Consider the following 23,699-nt stretch of genomic DNA (forward strand, 5'->3'; position numbering starts at 1 on the left):
TCATACTAGTGCAGCTAGTCTATGACACAGATGTGAAGGAAAACTGAGCAGCCATGCAGAGAAACTTCATAGGTTCCTACCTGCCAAAGCCAGTGTGAGCTAGCATATATCCTGCTGGTCTTAATATAATGCAGGACTGAGTGACAAGAAAACAATCACAGTTTTAAGAAAACAGTGTGTTGGGGTTTTTTTCAGCTATTCTATTACTGACCAAGTGTTGGGTGGGGTTTTTTTTCTGTTGTTATGGTAATATGGATTTTATAGTACCCTTTAAAATAAACAAAAAAGGCGATACTTTAGTCTTGTAATATGTATGGTAGCTTTGAAGGTTTTCCATTCTGTTCTCCCCTTCTACCCTCTCATCCCCCAAAGGAAAAAACAAAAGATAAATTCTCCTTAGTTTTCACTTGTGGGGTTTCTGCCCTAGTGTTGGAATGCTTATGCTGGAGACACTGCATGAAAATATTATGCCATCCAGTGCAAACCAAAATCCTCGGTTTCACTTCAGTTTTTAAGATTTGCAAGTAATGTTATTATCCTTTTTACTCTGAGAATGTTTATTTAAATAATATTAACCGGTTTCAATATTGGTTTAAATCTTGTTTGCTTTGCTTTGCTTTGCTATTGCCTCTGTGAGCACTGACACCTCCTTTCAAACTGGATTCCATTTATTTCAATGAAGTTCCGCACAGTCTTGCAGATTCGCATGCAAGGGCCAACCAAGTTCTGGTATGACAAGTGCCTGTCACAGTTATGTTCAACCTTATGCAACACCTTTGTGCTCAAAACTTACTTTCAGGTAGTTCATGCAAGATTTTCCATAACACAATCTGATAGGTAACCTGTCCCTAACGCTTACAGGTATGAGTTGAGCAAACCTAGCTTGAACAAACTTCAGCTCTGATAGGACGCGACATGAGAACTCCTGTATGACAGCACCCTTTAGTCCTTATATAACCCATGGGACATTGTAGCACATGGTGTATAAAGCATCAAGAATGAGGCTAGCTCTGGGAAACTGGAAGTTCTGCAATATCATTTGTTTGGACTTGCTGTCTACATAGTTCAAGAGTTATTACATGTATCACTTTCCCCAGTCATCTGAATTATGAGTCATGCAAACTGAAAGCGGAAGGCGTATGTGTGAACAAAGCAGATGTGGATGTTTGTGGGGCTTGTTGTCAGGTTTACTTAGAACATTTTCTGTTCTGCCCCGTATAGGGCAAGTAAGTTTGAATCTCTGGCAAGTTTAAGTAGCTGCTACCTCAGCGACAAACTGGGACTGAGACGTGACTGTTAAAGGATAAAAACCTCACACTGGTAAATATCTGGAAATTGCCTATGACTCAGACTTCCACCTACAGCTAAAAGCCTGGCCATCTTTGTTTGGTTTAATTGAGCAGGAGCAAGAAAAACCCAGCAGCTGTGCGCTCAGTGTGGTAAATATACAAAAATGTCTCGAGACTCCTGGTTGTCCATAGGTTGTCTGCAGGACACCCTGCCACGGACAGGCCGATTAATAGCTACAAGCACATGCAGAGTAGAAATACTTTCCAAACCCAGAAAGCAAACCTGAAATTGGATCCGTGACAGGCTCTTGGAGCTCAAATGGCAAGTCTCCTCCTTCGGATCTGATTGCAAGCTCAGGATAACCATCTATAATAGACTAATTTTTTTTACTTCAACCGAATCTGAAATGTGATCTGACTGAAGGGAAACTTAGGCTTAAATAAATGTATTAAATCAGAAAACCAAACAAAAAAACCTGATGAGAATGCATATATATCCAACTATTCTGCTATGAACGTGACAGAATCAACTCACACTCCAGGCCTTTACAACTGGGGCTCTGTGATGGCTGAAGCACACGAGCAAGCAGCGCAGGCAAGAGGCAGCCAAGCTGCCGCCATTAAGCAGGTACGCCAGATGCGCAAGCTTCCGTTCCTCCTAGGCTCCACCGCCAGCCCTGTGGCGTAACGGCTTTCGCGAATACGGATGCTGCACTGCGGCGGTGGCACAGTTCAACCAAACTTTCTCCCCCCCCCCTCCTCCCACTTGGACGTTAAGGCCACCCCCTTTCTCGGCTGTGATTGGCAAGACGGGCGGAGTCCTTCGCGGCGATTGGCGGCTGCCGGCGAGAGGTGGGGTAGGTTGCGTGAAGGGTAATAAAGTTAGTGGGGCTGCCGGGGTGCGCTCTAGACGCGGCAGCGAGTCGGCTCTCTATGGAGGTGGCGGAGGGAAGCGTTGGGCCGTTGCTGCTCCTGCTGTGGTGACTCGGAGACTCGCCCTGTCCCGCGCGCTCCCCCCTTCCCCTCCCCAGCCCCGGTCCCCGGCTCCCTTCCCCTCCCCCCCCTTCTCTTGCCTTTCCCCCTGCCCTTGGTAGCCGCCGGGACCCGGGGAAGCTGACAAGGCCTTAGGGAAGGTGAGAAATGCGGGAGTGGCGGGAGAGCGATGTTGGGCCGGGAAAGAACGGGGACTGTTGCGGCTGCCGCTTAAAATGGCGGCTGCCCGAAGTGGCCGCCATTTTCTCGTCGGCTTCTTCTCGCTTTCTTCTGCACAAAATGGCGGCCCGGAGCCGCGGCCGCGCTGCTGTGCGCTTCTGGGTTGTTGTGGAGGCTGAGTGAAGGGGTAGGGGAGACCGGCAGCCCCCGCTGCGCGCCAAAGGGCAGCTAGGCAGAAGTGTTTCAGGTTAGAGCCGCTTATCTGCAGCCGGCGAGATGGGGTCGGGTCGGGCTGATCCTTTCGGGGGATGAGATGGGCTGCAGGATCCCTAGCTGCGGTCTCTGGGGGCTCCAGGTACCGGGGAGGTTTGCCCTTGGAGGGAGGTAGCCTCGCTACACGTAGCGTGCTGCGGTCTTAAGAGATTCTTGGTTCCGCGTTGCTGGGGCAGCCATGGTCGGAGTTGGGGAATTCGGTTGTTCTCAAGACTCGAGGCCGAGACAATCTTTTAATTTTTTGTTTCGTTGACTCGGATCTCTGTTACCCGTAGAAGCGAGAGCAGCTTACTGAAAAGCTGTGTCGGCAGCAGCCTCGCCTCCCCAGCGTTTCCTGTTGGGGCTTAAAGGCGCTGCTTGAGCGGGTCGGGTTCTGCGGGTGAAACCGACTGCTTCCCGCCCTCCCCCTCTTTCCGAGCGGCCTGAGCCGGGTGTAGCGAGGGAAGGGCGCCGTTTTCCGCCGGCGGCGAGGGAGCGGAGCCCGCTCCCCTCCTTCGCAGAGAACAAAGAGCCGGCCGCTCTCCTGGCGGCGCCTGAGCCTGGAAACGGGCGGCGCCCGGTGGGGGAAGGGGAGGCGGTTCGGAGCGCCCGCAGCCCCGGCTGCATGCGGCAGGGTAGCGCCTGCCTCCTGCGGGGGGCGCCCGCCCCGCTCCCGCAGCCCTTTTGTTCGGCGGCCGCCATGTTGGGAGCCCTGCCTCGTGCCCGCCCCGGCGCCGCCGCAGCGGCCGGTGCCGCGGGGGGAGCGAGAGGCGCGTTCTGGCGGGCGTCTCCCAGCCCGGCTTTCCGGGGAGGTGGCTGCGCTCGGAAATAAAATGTCTCGGATCTGTGATGAAGCCTCAGAAATGGCTGTGGGTTTTTCTTCCGCGCGCCCCAGGGCGGCTCTACCCCCGCGCTCTCTGCTGCACGAGCAGTGCAGTGAGATTTAACTTCCTGCTGTATTGCGAGCTAAAGTTTCAGGTCGGAAGGGGCGATATTTTTTTCATTATTTATCATCTAAGTTGGCTGTTTAGTCTTGAGTGTAGAATACACCCCATTTACTATATTAAGTGTGCATTTTGTGATGTGGTACGCTTCACTCTGAAGCTTGAGTGCTTTGTCTTGCCATAATTAATCAGTTTGTAAAGCCTTTCAATAAAGGTTTAAACTAATTATGATGTATTAGCAGGGGGGGAAGAACACTTACTGCAAGTGGTTTTGGGGGGTTGGCAATGTAAATTTGAGGCTCTCACCCTTTCAGTCCATGATTCCCTTATTTCCTTTTCTCTCCCTCACCTCCGTTGGAAAACATGGCTATAATGATGAAATTGGCTTTTCTGCGAGTATCCCTAGTATTGTATAAAGAGTTTCCTTCTTTTTTATGACGTTTGTTTGAAGCTTCCCCTTGTCTTAACAAGCGTTTGTACTTTTATTGTAAGTTAGATACTATGCTATGGCTGCTAGTAAAACAACTATAATATGAATGCTTGATTTGTCTTTCTAGGTTTTGTTTTTCCCCACCCCGTCAATTTAATTTTATTCTTTTGAAGATTCTTTGTTGTCAAGCCGCCAAAGTGGAGAGTGCGATTGCAGAAGGGGGTGCTTCTCGTTTCAGGTACTAGTGCTTTTTTGTTGTTTGATGAACACTTGGCAGGGGAGACTGTACTTTGAGGAGAATTTAAATTTGTCTTATGTTTTACCAAAACTGATATGTAATTGAAAGTGTTGGGATTTTGAACTTACATGAGATCACATGGTTGTTTTTAACAGTGCTTCTTCAGGCGGAGGAGGTGGTAGGGGTGCACCTCAGCACTATCCCAAGACTGCCAGCAACAGGTGTGTAATTTACTACTTGATTTGGCATGATTTTCAAGGCAGAGAGTGCTTGATGGCAAATACTGAGTTGAAAATAAAGTATCTTTAAAGACGTACAAAGGATATCTGCAAAGTTGGTGACATGTTAATGTCTGTGGCAGGATAGTATATAACCTGTTGAAAGTATGTGTCATGAAGTGAGATGCGCAGAGTGTTTTTTTTTGCATTTCACTCACAAAGTTTACAGGGTTTTCTTGGTTGTCGTCTTACTACTGTGAATAGTTAACTGTGCAACAGACTTGTCCTTGTTGGTAGGTATAAGTGTACTCTTGTAACAGAACTAGTAGCAGAATTAGTCTAAGTGAGGCAATACTGAAAAGTTAAAAGGCCAGTTCCTGAAATTGCTTGGTTTTGTTTAACAATAATACAAAAATTTTACAGCGAGTTCCTGGGGAAAACCCCAGGGCAAAACGCTCAGAAATGGATTCCTTCACGAAGCACTAGACGAGATGACGACTCCGCAAACGACAAAGAACGACACGATGCAATCTTCAGGAAAGTAAGAGGGTAAGTGCTTTTTTTTTTTTTTTCTTTCTTTCTATACTATTTCTTTAGCAATACAGGTATCTAATACATTTTGAGGTGGGGGGTCGGGGGCCGGGTGTGCGTGTGTCTTCTTTGGAGGAATGAGGCAGAAATTGATTGGTCAGCAGCAGCAAACCTTTCAAAAGTAATGCCTGTGAGAGGATTAGTCTTTTCAATAATACTTTGTATTTCTAAAATCGTGCCCAAAAGTAGTTGAATGGGAAACTGTACTCTTTTTAATTTTTTAAATAGAATTAGATGTGAATGTAAACTTGAGTCTAAAGTTACTTGTAGCACGCTTACAAGATCTGTAATGTGGATTTTTAAAATTTTTGTTCTTCCTTAGCATACTAAATAAGCTTACTCCTGAAAAGTTTGACAAGCTATGCCTTGAGCTCCTCAATGTGGGTGTAGAATCTAAGCTCATCCTAAAAGGGGTCATACTGCTGGTAAGCTGGCTGTATTTATTTTAAATATAGTTTTATTTTATGTTAAATATGAAGAGGTTTGCTAACGTCATGTTGATTAACCCAAACATAGAGAAATACCATTCTTACTTTTGTGTGTAAAATGATACACTGTGGAGGAAGTAGACTTTACTGCTCTAACTTTGATCTTAGAATCAGTAAATGTGATTGGGTATTTGGGGAGGTTTTCTTGGATATTCTAAGATGATAATTAGCAGTCTTACTTCCCTGGTCCCCCTCTTCCCATTTTCCTAAAAAACAAGCCTATTGGTCTTGGAAAACCTACCACGTGGTGATTTTTGGTACATTGATTAATTATAATTAGGAGAACTCTAAAAGGAGGCTGAGGATTGTAGAAGCTATTTGGTAGCGTAGAGTAACATTTTTCCTTTGCTTCAGCATTAAGGCTAGGGTTGAAACTAGTTTTATTTTTGTATGTTTGAAACGGCAAAAATAATTAGACGTTCTAGATCAGATACTCCGTTACATCTTGCAACTCAGTTTCCTAATAATGTTTATAACCTACTTTGTCCTATCTTACTCAAATTTTAGATCGTAGACAAAGCCCTTGAAGAGCCCAAGTATAGCTCACTGTATGCTCAACTATGTCTGCGACTGGCAGAAGATGCACCCAACTTTGATGGCCTATCAGCAGAGAGTCATCCAGGACAGAAGCAAAGCACAGTGAGTTTATCTCTATCTGGAATGATAAATCTTCCTAGCATGTATAGTTGCACTGATTATATTGTTTTATTTGTTCTCTTTTCTTATAGACATTCAGACGCCTCCTAATATCTAAACTTCAAGATGAATTTGAAAACCGAACCAGAAATGTTGATAGTAAGTTTTAAAACCACTAAATATAGAATTTATCTTCTCTGTTCACAGCCATCTTAAACAGGCTTCTTTGTTTTCCAGTCTATGATAAGCATGATGGTCCCCTCCTCCCTGAGGAGGAGGAACAGAGAGCCATTGCCAAGATCAAGATGCTGGGGAACATCAAATTCATTGGAGAACTTGGCAAGCTTGACCTTATTCATGAATCTATCCTTCATAAGTGCATCAAAACAGTGAGTATTGCAATTGGATGGGGGCTAAGAGCAAAATAAGACTTCCAAACTAGAAAATGTAAATGTTCATGCTGTTTCTGGGCATCTTGGAGCATAAAATACCAGAAAAATGTTTCCTGACGATTATTGACGCCTGTATTGTTTGAAATCAACAGTCTTTTGGTGTCATTAACAAGCAAGGTTGGCTTTGTTAAAAGCCATTGGAATTGTCTCAAAGTGAAGATGTAGTTTGGCCTAGACACAAGTTCCACAGCTAGTTCAAAGTACTACTATTCAAAGTCCTATTCCAGTACTGTTTCAAAATACTTCAGTTAGCAGTTTTTAAACTAATTTTCAAGTCTGTCTTCAAGATTAAATGTGCGTGTGCCTCTGTACAAAGTTGTCATTTGCTATAAGTTGTGATTTTTAGTAAGTTGAAATACCTAATTCCCCTTTAATATTTCAGCTTTTGGAAAAGAAGAAGAGAGTCCAACTCAAAGATATGGGGGAGGATTTGGAGTGCCTCTGTCAGATAATGAGGACAGTGGGACCTAGATTAGACCATGCAAAAGCCAAGGTATGTGCCTATACACTGCAGTCATTAGAAAGTTGATAAATTCAGTGGCTAGAACTTTTAATTGCCTGAACCTTCTGCATTCACTGTTCTTAGACCTCAGTTTTGTACTTCTACTGAATTACAGTGCCAGCTGTTGCTCCTACATCAGATCTCTATAGCAAAAGGAGGCTATCTTTGAAATGGTTTTAAATGTCTTTCAGAAGGCAGTTAAGGTTGTTAAGAAGTAAAAGTGGTAATGTTTTTTCTGTATGTGTTGCTTGAAAAAACACCACCTTAATTACCTGGAGGTGTTTTAAGGTCAGGATAGATGAGGCTTTGTGCAACATGATCTGGTGGGATGTGTCCCACCTGTGTCACAGCAGGGAGGTTGGAGCTTGATGATATATAAGGTCCCTTCCAACCTTAACCATTCTTTGATTGTATTCTGTGACTTTTGAAAAGATACAGCAAGGAAATCCATTCTGAACACAAGTAGGTGGTCTGACAAGGTGTATTTTGGACCTTAGCTTGTGAGTTCAGAATGCAAATTTGAAGTGTTACAGTAATGAGAATTTTGGCAGGTTTTCAACTTTGACTTGGATGAGATGTCTTGGTTCATTAGCTTTCCTTAGGCTCTGCTGCCATCAAGAAGATTGAGATGGCAGGAAAACATGTTCTATTACTTTCTGCGCTTTGAATGCACTCCCCCTTCCTGAAAATGCTCATGGCATTGATAGAATTAGCCCTCACTTGAAACACTGCTTTTGTTCCCACAGTCCTTAATGGATCAGTACTTTGCCCGTATGCGCTCCTTGATGTCAAGTAAGGAATTGCCAGCAAGGATTCGTTTCCTGCTGCAGGTATGATGATAAAGTGGCTTACTGCTTCCTTTCTCTCTCCAAGCTGTCTTGAATCCTTCCCTTAATAATTCATTGTGTTTCAAGGATACTGTGGAGTTGAGAGAACACAACTGGGTTCCTCGCAAAGCTTTTCTTGACAATGGACCAAAGACTATCAATCAAATCCGTCAAGATGCAGTAAAAGTAAGTTGCATGGTTAGGTCTCATGCTTGGCTTTGCTTAAGTGTTAAAAAGAATCCTTATGTGTTCTGTCACAAAAGACAGCAAAGGGTTAACGTTTAAAATCAGGTGGACTTCCATAGTTCAGGTGTAAAAACTTGCCTTTACTGGATTGCTATTCCAAACCAATCAAAATTGTAATTTCTGTTTTATAGGATCTGGGAGTTTTTATTCCTGCTCCTATGTTTCAAGGAATGAGAAGCGACTTCTTTCTGGAGGGACCCTTTATGCCACCCAGGATGAAACTTGACAGGGACCCACTCGGAGGGCTTGCTGATATGTTTGGACAAATGCCAGGTACACTGAAACTGCAAGGCTGATGTGATGACTGCAGCTGTGCTCTTATCAAACAGGAACTACAATTGTGTTTTGTTTCAATAATACAGGAAGCGGAATTGGTACTGGTCCAGGGGTTATTCAGGATAGATTTTCACCCACCATGGGACGCCATCGTTCAAACCAACTTTTCAATGGCCACGGGGGTCACCTCATGCCTTCTGCTCAACCCCAGTTTGGAGAACTAGGCAAATCTTTTCTGAAAAGTCAGGTAAGGAAGATGTTGTTCAGAGTGACTTTAGCATGTTTAGAAGCTCTTCTGCAGATGCGTATGTTATGGATTATAGTCTGCTTATGTTGAAAGACTTCCTCAGATTTGATTCCGATAAGCACTCATGCTCAGCAGATACAAAAATTCTAAACCACTTCTTAAATTGTGCAAGGGATGCAAGGAATACACTTTTTTTTACTGCAAGAAAAGGTGCATGTGGCTTTGGTGGGTCAGAATGGTGTGTTTTATATAAAAGAGAGCCCTGTTTTTAGGGATAGATGCTACTCTCCCACCACCCCTGCTCCTTCTTTCTCCCTTCCTGGCAAATAGAATCCTTGTTCCCTCTGGTCCCTCTGGTACTACTTACCATATGATGTACGCCACTCCATCATCTGCACTTCTTTCTCTATATCTCCCTTTCTGAAATAGGGGCAAAGCCAGCTCTACCATAACCAGAATCAGGGACTCTTATCCCAGCAACAAGGACAGTCGAAGGATATGCCACCTCGGTTTTCTAAGAAAGGACAGCTTAATGCAGATGAGGTACATTACATGCCTACATTACTTAAAGCCTATCCTAAATATTGCCCAATGATTATAGCAAGACGCGTTATTATGAGGACTAATGCTGGAACTCTTTCTCCTCCTCCTCTTCCTCCTCCTTCTTTGTCCCTTCCTCTTTCACCTTACCCCTCACTTTCCTTAGGGTATCCAGCGTCCTATGAGCAAGACTGAGATATGAGGGCAATTTCTTGGGGTGTCCCTTCCTTCCCCCACACCTCCCCAAGAACACTACTCTGACTTCAGTTCCCATGCATCATATTGATAACAATACATTTAATTAAAACTTCAGAAACCCCTGAACTCTAGAAACTTTAGAAACCCTGAAGTGCTGGACCAGGCTAAATTTTTTTTAAATTCTTTTTTTAGAACTGGCTATTAGGCAAAATGTCATGCATAATAAACTGCATTGTAAATCTGAGTGGTAACAAGACTTGTATCCTGATTCCTGAGCAATTAGTAGAGTTTTATCTTTGCTGTAAAATACATCAGCAAACATGTTAAGTGTCTTGGGTCTCTAACATACTGCATCTAAAAGAAGCAAATCCAGATCTTGATATCAATGGAAGAAATACCAGTAACTTGCACCAAGTTGTGATTTATGGAGTCGTACTTCCGGGGGAATTGCAGTACGCACGTGGCTTAATCTGTATTGGACTGTTAACATTGTAGAAGTTGAGAAGTCATGTTTCAGTGGGATCAGTTGGCAAGAGTCCATAGCTCTGTATTCTTGGTAAGAATACTTGAAACAGTTTGAGGTTTTTTTTTCTGACTTACCTGTTTACAGATTAGCCTGAGACCTGCTCAGTCTTTTCTAATGAATAAAAACCAAGTGCCAAAGCTTCAGCCCCAGATAACTATGATTCCTCCCAGTGCTCAACCACCACGCACTCAGACACCACCTTTGGGACAGGTAAATATAAAATTTGCACTGTATTGTTGGCTGTACTTAATTTCTGCATGCATGTACAACTTAAAGGAAAAACTTTACTGTGAGGATGACAGCACTGGAACAGACTGCTCAGAGAAGCTGCAGAGTCTTCTCTGGAAATACTCAAAATCCACCTGGATGCAATCCTGGTGCAACGTGATCTAGGCGATCCTGCTGTAGTGGGGGAGTTGGACTAGATGGATAATCTCTAGAGGTCCCTTCCAGCTCTGATGGTTCTGTGATCTTTTTCAGCCTCCTCAACTTGGTCTTAAAACAAATCCACCGCTTATACAAGAAAAGCCTGCAAAGACCACAAAGAAACCACCTCCTTCTAAAGAAGAACTGCTTAAACAAACTGTAAGTTACATATGTAATAGTGTTTCTTGAAGTCTTGCTTATGTCCTTTAAAAAACTGAATCTTTAACAATTTTTTTTTCTCCAGGAAGCTGTTGTGACTGAGTATCTGAACAATGGAAATGCTAATGATGCTGTCAATACTGTGAGAGAAATGAGAGCTCCAAAACACTTCATTCCTGAGATGTTGAGCAAAGTAATCATTCAATCCCTAGATAGATCAGATGAAGACAAAGAGAAAGCAAGTACTTTGATCAGCTTGCTCAAGCAGGAGGGAATAGCCACAAGTGACAACTTCATGCAGGTACTGTAGTCTGAAAGGCTCATAGACCTTGTTGCTTGGTTGTTCATGATGTTTAGCTTGAATAAGGGCAGTACCCAAGTCCTGTTGATCTGAGGAGGTAAAACTTGGATACAAACTTGAGAGGGGTGTAAAGAAGAAATGCAGGTACAGGGCTTAAGGAGCTGGAAATGGGGACCCTCTTGGCAAGTGATTAAATGTGAAAAGAAATGAGCCTCCTTTGTAGTAAGAGTTGCTATGCACAAGAACAAAATGTGAGAATTTCAACTTACGTATGTTTTTTTTCTTAGGCATTCCTGAATGTATTGGACCAGTGCCCCAAACTGGAGGCGGATATCCCATTGGTGAAATCTTACTTAGCACAGTTTGCAGCCCGTGCCATTATTTCAGAACTGGTGAGCATTTCTGAACTGGCTCAACCACTGGAAAGTGGCACCCATTTCCCTCTCTTCCTGCTTTGCCTTCAGCAGTTAGCTAAGTTACAAGATCGTGAATGGCTAACAGAATTGTTCCAACAAAGCAAAGTGAATATGCAGAAAATGTTACCAGGTAAGAGTTAACACACAACTCTCACAAAATCTGTTAGCGTAGGCCAAATATTTCTTCCTCTAGTGTGTTCACACGAAAGTAAAGTTACGTGCAAAGGTTTTAGTGCATACCAACTGTCATTCTTAAGAATGGTGTTTAACTCATGAACAATTGATGATAGCTTTTTGAGTAGCCCTAGCACTCAAGTGTGTCTTTCTTGTTTACTTGTCAGAAATTGACCAGAACAAGGACCGCATGCTGGAGATCTTAGAAGGGAAGGGGCTTAGCTTCTTGTTCCCACTTCTGAAACTGGAGAAGGAACTGCTAAAGCAAATAAAATCGGATCCATCCCCTCAAGCCATCTATAAGTGGATTAAAGATAACATTTCACCCAAACTGCATGTAGATAAGGGATTTGTGAATATATTGATGACCAGGTGAGATGCTATCTTGATGAGTAGTTTAGACATGTTTTGTTAAGCTACCAGTAAGTCACTGACTCAATAGAGGCTGACATGAAGCTCTGTGCAGAAAAAAGGTGTACAGTACACAGAGAGATAAATGGTGCAAAGTGAACCTCCCCTGTGTTAAACACAGATATTTGAAAAGAAAAGCAGGTCTCCAGGCTTGCATCAGTATGAAGTACTACTTTTGTTTGAGAAGTAGTCTAGGCCTGTGTATTTTTACAAAATGTCTCAGAGTCTTAACAGAAAGCAGAGCTAGGATTTTTGTGGAGCATAGTCAGCCTCAAAACTAAGCCACTGTACACACACTGTACAGAAGGGTATTTTTGGTAGTAGCTTGCAAATTGATCTTGGGGGAATACTTCCTGGTTTAGAACATGAGAGCTATCTTCTGTAGCTTACAGAACTTAATATTTTTATTTTTTTGTCCAGTTTCTTGCAGTATATTTCTAGTGAAGTAAACCCACCTAGTGACGAATCGGATTCTTCGTCTGCTCCATCTAAAGAGCAGCTAGAGCAGGAAAAACAGCTGCTTCTTTCCTTCAAGCCAGTAATGCAGAAGTTCCTTCATGACCATGTTGATCTGCAAGTGAGTGCTTTATATGCACTCCAGGTGCACTGCTACAACAGTAACTTTCCAAAAGGTATGTTCATTAAGATTTTAGCCAGAGTTTAACTTGTCTGCTTGCTTGTGTCTGTGTATGGCTTTCAGGCTTCTCACTGCATTTCTTAGAGTCAAGTAAGCTGTTCAGAATGTTAAAAAAAGCTCACTAAGTTTACATTTACTTCCATAGGCATGTTACTGCGCTTCTTTGTTCATTTCTATGACATGGAGATCATTGAAGAAGAAGCCTTCTTGGCATGGAAAGAAGATATTACTCAAGAGTTTCCGGGGAAAGGCAAAGCTTTATTCCAGGTAAAACAGCTAACACGAGATATGTCTTTTGTGATCTCTGCTGCACTTGAGTGTTCAGGAACTTTCAAGAAATGTTTATACTTGCTAATGCCTAGAAACTTCATGTACTGTCATCCTAGGAAGGAGTCAGGCAAGATGAATTAATTTTTTTTTTCATTACTGGAAATACACATTTAGTGCAAAATGTGGCTGAAACACCTCCAAAATCGGGGGGGGGGGGGGAAGGGAGTGTTCTGTACAAGTGAATAGTGGGGAAACAATTGCCTGCACACTTCAACCAATTTTATGTAACTGCAGGTAAACCAATGGCTAACCTGGCTGGAAACTGCCGAAGAAGAAGAATCTGAAGAAGAAGCTGATTAAAGAACCAGCCAAAGCCTTAAATTGTGCAAACATACTGTTGCTATGATGTAACTGCATTTGACCTAACCACTGCGAAAATTCATTCCGCTGTAATGTTTCACAATATTTAAAGCAGAAGTATGTCAGTAGGATATTCTCTGCGAAAGGTTTTTGTAGTATGTCTTAATAGTCTACAATAAAAATTTTAGAGTATCTTTAATGTGTAGATAACAGTGTATTAGCAGCATGCAATAATTACATCATAAGTTCTCGAGCAGAAGCAGTCTGTTGCAAGGTCTTCTTTGCTGCCAGTTATCATAGGCTGTTTTTAAGTTAGAAAACTGAATAGCAACACTGAATACTGTAGAAATGCACTTTGCTCAGTGTAATACTTGAGTTGTTGCAATATTTGATTATCCATTTGGTTGTTACAGAGAATCCTTAACTGTAATCGATGGTTGTTGCCGTAATAGTATATTGCCTGTATTTCTACCTCTAGTAATGGGCTTTATGTGCTAGGTTTTAATATCTTTGAGCCTGGGCAAGTGCACAAGTCTTTTTAAAAAGAAACAGTTTACTTGCACAAAAACTGATCAGCTGACAGGATGGTTTAATGCCCTTTGGAAGAGGTTTTTGTGGGTGTGAAACATGACACGGTGAGAAATTTGAATTGGTCCCTCTATTATAGTACTGAAATTAAGTCTGCTTAATTTATCAAGACATGTTCATGCCCTGATTTTATATACTTGTATCTATCAATAAACATTGTGATACTTGACTTGTTTTTGAATGTCTCCCAGTAGAAAACTGACAGCTAGTTTGCTTATGGAAGAAAACATCAGTGGGAGTTGACTTGAACTGGGACCATCTTAGGATTATTTTTGCAATAATTGTGTTAACATGTGAATAGATTCTAAATAATGTCACAGATAAGATTAGGCACTACAGATTTGCTGTGACAAGAGGTAAATTCTGCTGGAAAAAATGGTAGGTGTTTGCCTTGTGGTCTAATGTATGCTTTATCAGTGAGTGTGCTTTTTAACTGCGTGATGCTTCGAACTTTCCCCATATTACATGCATGTTTTTTTAATCAAGTGGCACAACTAGCTGCCTCTTCCTCAAATCTGCACAAACCCCACAAAGCAGATGAATGGTGTTGCATTGTACAGGCTTGAAATGTCATCTATTAAATACTCAAAATACCTTGCTTCCTAGAAGTTTGTCCCTAGTGAAGTTTTTTCCTCATTTACTCAGACTTCAGCTGTTAAAAGGCGATGTATTTGTAATGAAAAAACATCAGTTTCCTTGACTTAACTTGTTACCAGTGGTGGAAGTGCTTTAGACTACATGTTGTCATCTGCATCGTGGAAGATGAAAGTGGAGCATGAGAACTTAGAGATCATACAGGCACTTGCTTTGAAGGGAGGAACAGTTTGCATTTATGCACCCTAAAATGTTATGACTGGGCGAGTGAGCCTGGTTTTCTCACTTTGCTGGCAATTTGCTGTGAAAGCCTTGCTTCCTAACCACAGTCAGTTAGATGCCTTCAATGAGTTTCTTCAGCTGTTTCAGTAACTTGCTGTACAATGTGTAGCCTAGTAAATCAAGGTACTGTGCTTCTAAAAAAATGACATAAGGGCAATTTAATTTCTTGAGTTGCTAGTAAACAGTCTCTGCCTTTCTGAAGTGTTGCCTATCTCATAAGAGAGGACAGCAGGCTATTTGTATGATTCTAGTTGAAGTAAGAAAAAGGAAAGTACTAACTGCACTTAAGAGGCTTTGAGCAAAAATGTTCTTGAATATTCATCCCAGTCATGTTGAGTAATCTTAAATTTATGAAAGTATTTACTGTCTCAAGTAATGTAGTCAATGGTAGATCGTACAGTGGCTGCAGGGTTTGCCTCTCACTTCATGTCTGTTCTTGTGTAAATAAAGATGCTTCTCCAGTGGGTGTTGTATGTGTCTGTTAAGCTTCTGCAGTTAAATACCCATTGTTGCAATAGAGGATTATGTCTAGTTTCAGAATTCATTAGCTCCTTTGTTCCAAACTCTGCTCTTTCAGAATTGCAGTTTCTGTAGGCTTTGCTACTTGGTTGTGACAAATGAGTTAGAAGCAGTTAGAGAAATGTAAAACTAGAAGAGCCATGACCAAATAATATGAAATAGAACATGAAAAATAGAAAGTGTCTATCGTGAGACACTGCAAAATTCACATGCAGTTAGTATTGAGCAGATCTGGTTTCTTGAAAATTCTAAAAATGCCTCTTAAAACGGCCTTGTGTGGATGAAAAGGGTACTTCAATAGATAAGGGAGCATTTTAATCTTGCTTTGAGTGCTTGACTGTGGTGCTCCTAAGTCAATTTGGAGCAGGGGATGGATGTTCAGTTGGTCTGATTTCATGTAGCTTGTTAACAGTTGCTTTGTACTTCATTTAAGTAGAGCATACTCAAATACAAAAGTCACAGTTAAAATTTAACCAGTACACTGATCAATTATAATGGATTTTTGTTGGTATTAATTTTGTTAGTATTTTGTTAAATACGAGGCACAACATTATTCATAGGAGGATAGTTTAAACATTGCATATTGAATCCATTTCATATTAAGAGTCTTTAAATTTACCTTGTGACATACTTGAGCTAGGTTGTAGTTGCCATTCCAGAGACTTCACTTCTATGTGCTGGAGTTGTCTTGTGCTTCGTGGCAGCATGTCCAGTTAAATGAGTCAATTCATACCTGCAAAAGAAGTTACAGGTGTTACAGAAAATGACCAGTCATGAATGCTCAATTTTTGTAAGAAATACTAAGTATAGTAGTTGAACTGGTGTCACTTTTTACCAGTAGATGACTGGATCTCTTCAAGCTGTGTGTGTCCCTGGTGCTTAAGTTACATAAATTTGGTTATTTTAGTAAAGTGTGATCAGTTTTGAAGAGTCAAAACACTTAACTGCACAGGCATTTTTCTTGAGGAAAAAGGCAAGAAGAATCCTTAAGGGGGTGGGGAGCGGGAGGAGGTTGGGCACAGACAGGTCTGGCCAAGGTTAACAGCTCAAGTGCTGAGTGGGCACAGTACCATCCCAGACTTGGGAAAGCAGTGATAATGTTTGGGAGAGAATAAAGCAGCGTTAAATTCTTTGCAGGGTGCATACTATAGCAGAAAAGGGTGATGTATGCCCCCTTCTGTTGAAACAATACAGAATTGCTGAGGTCTTAAGTGTACACTGGTTAAAACAGCCTGGGCTCAAGCATTTTTTGAAAGTTTTCACCATGTGAGACCCATATGTTAATTATGAAAAGTTGCTTAATTAATTGGTTGCATTTAATACAATCTAGTTTCGAAGCCATTTAATAAAATTAAAATTTTGTACTAATGCAGAAATTAGAATGTAAGACTAGTAGAATGTATTGCTTTACACAGAGTACTTCATTATCAAGTGCACTTGTATAAAAAGACTTTTTCCCTCAACTCACATAAATTGCTATGTTTTCCAGTAACTTTCTCATGGCTGCTTTTTATCTTGAATGATAATGAGCAGAGACCGAAAGTAGGCATGGTGGTTTTGCCTGTGCTGGCTCAACTCAGGGTGGCAAAGCCTCCTTACAGGAGTATCTAAACTGCTGCAGTCACTCATATAATGTACATTCAAAAGCAAAATAGAAATAACCATGTACAGCTGAGATTGAAGCTGCTCACTGCAAAAGCAGATCTCTAGTTGCAGATATTAGGGATTAATAGAGCTAGTAGCAGTAATTTAAACGAGAATCTATTAATACGGCTTGGAGCTTTTGAGAGTTCTGCATCTGCTTCCAGAACAACCAAGACAAGGCATCCAAAGAAAGCTAGCTATTGCTTCAAAAATAGCTGCATGGAAAAACTGCTGTCTAGTACAATACAAAGCAGTTACAGTATCTCCCTGGGCTCACTCCCTTCCAGGAATGCAGAATAAGCTTCACATCTAAATAACCAAGAATTCAGTGTAAGAAAATCAGGCCTTTATCTCTGAGGTTCTGAACTGAATAAGGGACTGAGTAAGATTCTTCAAGTAGAAGGAGTCCCTTCAGAGCTGTGGCTTTTTAATGTGGTGATGTTGAAGAGGTAAAGGCTCATCTGGATTCGTTTTATAGAGGCCACTTCCATTTCCTCTAATGAATTCTGTGCAGCTGGTAGTTGGGAGACTAATGTTATTTTTAATGGGTTGACTAAGTAGCCATGACAACAGAGTTGCACTTAGACTAAATACATGGCTGGAGTGAGGAAAACAACTGAGTGGGACTTCTATCTTCAAATATTTTGAAGCTTATAACAAGGTAAATCTGACATTTAAGTTTTGTTTATGCTAGCAGTGCAAGTGCCTGAAGGATCTGATACGTGAAGTATTCCCAGAATTGTATTATCTAAGAAGCTATGCATAACACTTAAGTTTGTAAAAGGAGAAGGCATCTTATACGTGTTTTATAAAAGTACCTGGAGGATTAAGACTATAGATTTTTTTTTCTGTAATAAATTAGATGGTTTTGGTAGGATGAAGTGAAATTTGAGGAATTATGGGTAAGTTAGCAAGAGTATTAGAGTTAAAAGTTAAGATTTGATTTGCATTTCAATAGGGATTTTGTTTAACCCTTTAAGGAATGATTGCATGTTCTTTCAGACTCCATGGACAGCTGAAGATCTAATCATGTTACAGTGTAGAACTCTGGGTAACTGGCTTTTCTGAGAGAGGACTCTTGCAGATTTGAAGTAATACTCAAAATAATACTAAATTGCACCATAGTTAAGAGTTCACTGTGGTAGAGGCCTGCTTTATTTCTGCTCTTAGCCAGGGCTGGTATTGTCACCTGGGTCAGCTCAGAGACCCATGATATGATCAGATACTTGAAAATATACTTAATTGGAATTGGTTTCTTAACATTTTTCCTATATATTAGACAAATTCTAACCCCGAAGTCTAACACATTTTTGTGTTGGTAATTTACATTCTGAGGAAATGAATGTAGCAGATTGCTGTGATGCTACACTGCCATTATGATTCATCAATAAGGTGGCATCACACAAATCAGTTCTAAAGAATCAGTTCACAGCTGTGCCTTTAGAAAACAGTTGCTCTCCACAGCAAAGTAATAAGGTGCCAAGCATGCACATTAGGCCATCCCTGTGTTCCTTCTGAGCCAGATCCATGAAGCAGGGGAAGTACTTAAGGCCTAGTTTTTTACAGATTATATATATATACACACACAAATGTATATTTTGTATATATGTACATTATGTATCTACTGTATGTATCCCCATTTACTTGTATTCCTTTTGTTCCTCTTAAGCATGCCATTCACTCAGTTACTTCAAGCTTACATTGCTTGCTGAGTTAATATTTCAGATTCGTAGTAGAAGCATTAATACTAATTAGTCCCCCTTCCCTGTATCAGTGCAACAAAACAACAGGAACTGTATTAATGTACAGCTGACATTTTAAATATTCTCAAAAGTTGTAGCACAGAGAGCCAATCTGAGACATATAGGACGGTCTCAATTGCATACAAAGAAAACTGTTCTGAAGTGGAGCTCTAGCCAGTCTTCCGGAGGAAAAGCCAAGCATGACAAAATAATGAGAGCTAGAGTAGATGTACTGCACTTCTTCCAGAAGGATGTAGGTAACTATGATTGCTCACTAGGTCAATATATCAGTTTCATTTCCTCCAGTGAACATTTCCAGGGTGACCTGCAATTTTCCGTAGTTATCCAACCATAGAATTGATGTTGCAACAGTACCAACCTGAAGAACCTTCAGGACCATGAAGTATTTGGATATGATGAAAGGCCATTCATAAGTCCAATTAGATAAATAGCTCAATAGATTTGCAATGTGTGTAGGGATCACACTGCAATACAAGCCAAGAAAACCCCACCCCTGCCCTTGTGTTTTGGCATGTATCTTCAATAGGTTAAACCTGTGGTGAACCACTGCAATCAGGAGTACACTGATCATAGCAGTCCTGTGGCTGGAATATCTCTGATAAAATGCATCAGTAGTATAAACCATATTGAAGTGTATGTTATTGCATTGCTATCCTTACCCAATTCTCACCAGTGAAAATCACCATGAAAGACTGGAAAATAATTCAAGAAAAGGGCCATCATGCAAGTAATTTAATAATTTACATATTCTTCTACAAGACTGCAAACATCATCTGGTGTATAAAAAGAAATTTAATTGATTCAAACTCCTCCTTTCCCTCTTGTTTTTATAAACAGGGTGTTCCTCAGTCAAACAACAGAAATTCAGGTAATGTTACTTCTGACATGAGCTTTGCATTTCAACTTTAAATAGGAGACATTCAAGCTAATCTTAAAAAGATTTAGTAGAATCCTGGTAATCCACCTATTGCCTGTGCAGTAAAATACATAACAACTGAGATACTGGACACTACACTCTGGAAACAGTTACTAGAAGGAAAGGCTTTTCTACAGCACCTAGTGCATGCATTAGAAAGCTCAGTCTTATACAGAAGTCAGCCTGAGATCTCTGTGGTACCAGCACATACACCCATAGAGGAAGAGTCCCCAACTCACTGCAGCAGGATAGAAGTGGCTAAGAGCCTTACACACTGCTTACCTGTGTCACTGTCTCTGCATACTAGCTGCAAAACTTCTGACAGCTCCATCTTGATTTCTCAGATGCTAATTTGGTAGATAATTCTACAGATGTGCAAGAAGTAATCCTTAAGTTTAGCTGACACTAAGAAAAAGCTCAACGTTGACATTTGCTGAAGTATCAAACCTAAAATGCAATATGGAAAAAAGCCTTAGTGAAACAAACACACACACACACACACACAAATCTCATAAAAGCCAAAAGATGAAGGGACCTGGTAGATGCGTACCAGGTATGTGCAACCTGTTCTTGGAAATCTCCCTTTAAGTTTTAGAAAGTGTAATGAAGCTCATGTAAACTTGACCCTGATTGTTCTTGGGGAGAAGAAGATGGGTAAATTACATCTAAATTTGGAAACTAATTCAATTAATAACAAAGATTATGGCTGAGCTACTGTTTTGTTGGGTAGAATTCCTCTTAAATTTAACTCACCTAATGTTGAGTGTCTAGACATCTATACATTCCTTAGGCAACAGACAGAAACAGGTTCCTCAGAAAGTGACTCATTCCACCTACGTTAGGTAATTATCTTAGGGTAGGATGATTTGCCCTCTGGGAATGCCAGTCCATGGGTCTGCACAAGGTGTCTAGACTGCTGATTTTTAGATGTCTGAAGATAAATGAAATTTACCTAAGTCACTTGGCCATGTAACACTGAAATAAAATTTGTCATAATTTCATATTAACACATAATTATACCAGAGACAAATTGTGTGCTATCCCAGTGCTCTGCCATGGTTAGGCACATCCATGTACTAGAGCTGCTAAAGGCACAGCACAACTGTCCCTGAAAAGCAGTTGTATTAAGAGGTGCCTGTTGGTTCATCATGACTAAGGCTTTTTAAAAAAATACATTTATTGTGGTTTGATAGGACAAAATAAAATGCAATAATGTAACAGGGAAGAACATACATTGAAGCCCACTTTCAAACCATGGTGGTGGCACTCAATAAAACTCTTATTTTCTGTGTGTTCTAGAAATTCAGATTTCTAGGTTTCTAGAATTGCTAGAAGTTAAAATTGAATTAGTCCATTTTGCTAATATACTGAAGATCTCATTTGCTTTAAAGTTTGTGCCCTCAAAAACCAAGCCCCACTCTGGGAACTAGCTGGGAACATTGAGACTTTCATACTTTTGTCAATCTCCACCAATTTTCAATTACTTTAATTATTAAAAATATACACCTTATTTCTTGTTTAAATAATCTTCAACTTTTAGTCACTGAATCTTGTCTTGATTTGGTTGGTGGAGGAAAATTTAGGAATTTGAATTATCCAGCCCTGAATTTCTCTTTTCTTATCACAGTCTAGATTGACTGATCTTTTGGAAAGAAACTTAGAAATCAACCTGGAAGTTCTCTCTAAACAACACTTAGAGTAACCTGCTTAATTAGCATTTTAAATTTAGATGCAGGATCTGTAGGAAAAATGATATGCAGGAAATACATCACATCTACATGGGAGAAACAATAGCAGCAACAGACATACAGAAAATCTTGACCATGATGTCTCTCAAGGTCTTTAAAATCAGTATTTTTCAATATATCCTTCCAAATGTACATTTTGTTGTATTAATAATAATGTTATTTTTATTTTATTAATAATTTTATAATTTAAAATATTTTAACTCTATATCTTTAAGGTTTTTTCCAACCTTAATGATTCTATGATATACTATGATAAAGGAAAATAAATCAATGCATACTTCTCCAGGCATCATCCTGTATATGCGCCACGTTTTCAATGTAAAACATGAGACGGTCAATCAAAATATTTATCTTGAAGGTTAGAATTAGAAAACTTGACACATATAAGAAGACTGATTTGTTTTTATTTGCTTTTCCAGTGTAGCATCTCTAGAAGACTTTGCTTCAAACTTCTCCCTGTATCTACAAAAGCTAAACAATTTAAACAAAACAGAAAAAAACCCACCTAACCCACAACAGAAAAACAACCAAATCAAATTCAGTCCCAAAACACTGATTATGGTATCATATGTGAGCTTGCAGGTTTCTGTAAAGAAGCTTCTCTAGATAAATCCACGTAACAGGATTTGTCAGGATCTATCAGTTGTTTCAAAGTAAAGGATTCTTGATGTGAAATTGATACCATTCTGTTCAGCTATACGTTTTCTTCTTTTAAACTGTCTCAAGGATGGCTTCCTCCCTTTTCTCTTGACGTTGCTGTTCCTGGTCATGAGCTTCTGCCCAGGGCTTCTCTGTCTCTGCAGAGCCAGAGATGCCTCCAGCAAGCATGAAGCACAGACCTGTGTTCTGCTGGGAAGCATATGGCTTTGGTCCCTGCTGTCACAGGTCCAAGAGAGGAGATGAACATTTCTAGAACCCAGCCTCAAGCACAACTCAAATACTGAAAAGAAGTTTCCTAGACAGTCGTTTAGTTGGGTAGCTTCTTCAAGAAATTCTGCAAGAAACCTGTAAGCTGAAACATGTCTGAGATGCCCCTGCTTTCTGGGAATAAGGGTCACTCAGCTGTGACTGGGACCCTTTGCAGTGACTCACAGAGGAACTGGAACCTTACAAGACTGGGTTACCTTAGGTACCAGCTAAGTATTAGTATATTTATGCTTCAGGCATCAGGAAAGTTTCTTCTCTTTTCCCTAGACACTGAAAAAAGCTAACTACAGTGTGATAATTCCATTACAGTAAGTTAGCTGCCAGTTTTCCAGTGATTCACAAGGCTACTCACTTATACTCATCTGGGTTTTAGGGTTTTTTTCAGTGGGTTTTTGGCTCTTCCCCCCCCCTTTTCCCTGCCAATGTCTTGTTTGGGTTTTTTTTTATTGTTTTGGGGTGTTTTTTTAAAAAAAACAAACAATCATGGGAAGTTTCCACAAACAAAATAAACACATGATTATCTGGCAACCTCAGTGATTGAGCAACTATAACCACAGCCTATGTTGATGTTTTCCAGAAGATACTGATTAATTGCCTACAGAAAGTACTCTGTAAAAGCAAAGCAGCTTTGTAGCAGTTTACTTAAGACAGGAATTGAATCAAGGTATTCCTGGCTCAAAATCTAGTTCTTCAATGTGGAGATCAACAAGATTAGCTTTTAGCAACAAGGACTTAATTCTGTAAGACAATTCTAGCCCTAATTTATTTTTAAGTCATATTCTGCGCCAGGATTTCAACCTTTCTCATTGTACAATTATGTGTTTAAATTCTTCTCTTTTTAAATGAAACCATTCAAAACCAAAACCAAATCATTTTCACTAGCCTTTCTACTATGAAGAAGAAAGCAGCTGTTGTACATGTTGGCTGTATTATCCTATTAATCAAGCAATGGTATTTACCATTTTATAATCAAGTAAGATCTAGTTCATGTTCCAAGGACCTGGAAGATCCGGCAAAAAGGGTCTGACATGAATTATAGGAGACTGCATTTCTCCCATTGTGAGTTAATGGCTACCAAAGGATAAGTCATCTAGAATTTGAGTGAAAAACATTGACCCAATATGTATAATTCTATTTTTGTCTTTTTTTTTTTTTGCCACAGTAATGACTACACATGCTTTCAATAAACTAATCAAATATAAGAAAACAAAATGGTTCAAGCATTACAACAGTTCAGCAAGATATGTTACTGCCTTATTATTAGAAACAACAATACAAATTAATAAAAAATATTATTTTAGAAGAGCAGCTGGAGAACTGAATATTTTTGGATTCTAGTATTTTAAGAACTGCACAACTCAGTAAGAAATCATCCTGGCCCAAAGCATCTTAAATTCTATTCAAGTCACACAAATTGTGAAAGGGATAAGAAGACTTAAGTTATTGTTCTTTGGCACACAGGTATTAGTGAGAACATGCTCCATGAAATCCACATCTCCTAATACACAATTT

The 23,699-nt window shown here is 40.4% G+C and overlaps 1 protein-coding gene and 1 non-coding gene across 2 annotated transcripts; both read left to right on the forward strand.

Moving 5' to 3' along the window:
- Positions 1-915: 915 nt before the first annotated feature.
- EIF4G2 (eukaryotic translation initiation factor 4 gamma 2) lies at positions 916-13,963 on the forward strand. Its single transcript, XM_051620984.1, has 24 exons — positions 916-927; positions 1,952-2,269; positions 2,384-2,422; positions 4,241-4,305; positions 4,461-4,526; positions 4,947-5,072; positions 5,437-5,539; positions 6,110-6,241; positions 6,331-6,397; positions 6,476-6,627; positions 7,073-7,183; positions 7,939-8,022; positions 8,107-8,205; positions 8,397-8,538; positions 8,628-8,788; positions 9,218-9,331; positions 10,137-10,262; positions 10,533-10,637; positions 10,723-10,938; positions 11,226-11,484; positions 11,696-11,900; positions 12,360-12,571; positions 12,722-12,843; positions 13,141-13,963. Exons 1-24 carry the CDS (start codon positions 916-918, stop codon positions 13,204-13,206), a joined length of 3,102 nt encoding a protein of 1,033 aa, XP_051476944.1. The 3' UTR covers positions 13,207-13,963.
- On the forward strand, positions 9,373-9,536 carry LOC127386130 (small nucleolar RNA SNORD97). The gene has a single exon (XR_007889820.1). It is a non-coding gene; the product is annotated as a small nucleolar RNA SNORD97 (small nucleolar RNA).
- Positions 13,964-23,699: the final 9,736 nt, after the last annotated feature.

Source organism: Apus apus, chromosome 5 (assembly GCF_020740795.1).
Source record: "Apus apus isolate bApuApu2 chromosome 5, bApuApu2.pri.cur, whole genome shotgun sequence".
NCBI classification, from domain to species: domain Eukaryota; kingdom Metazoa; phylum Chordata; class Aves; order Apodiformes; family Apodidae; genus Apus; species Apus apus.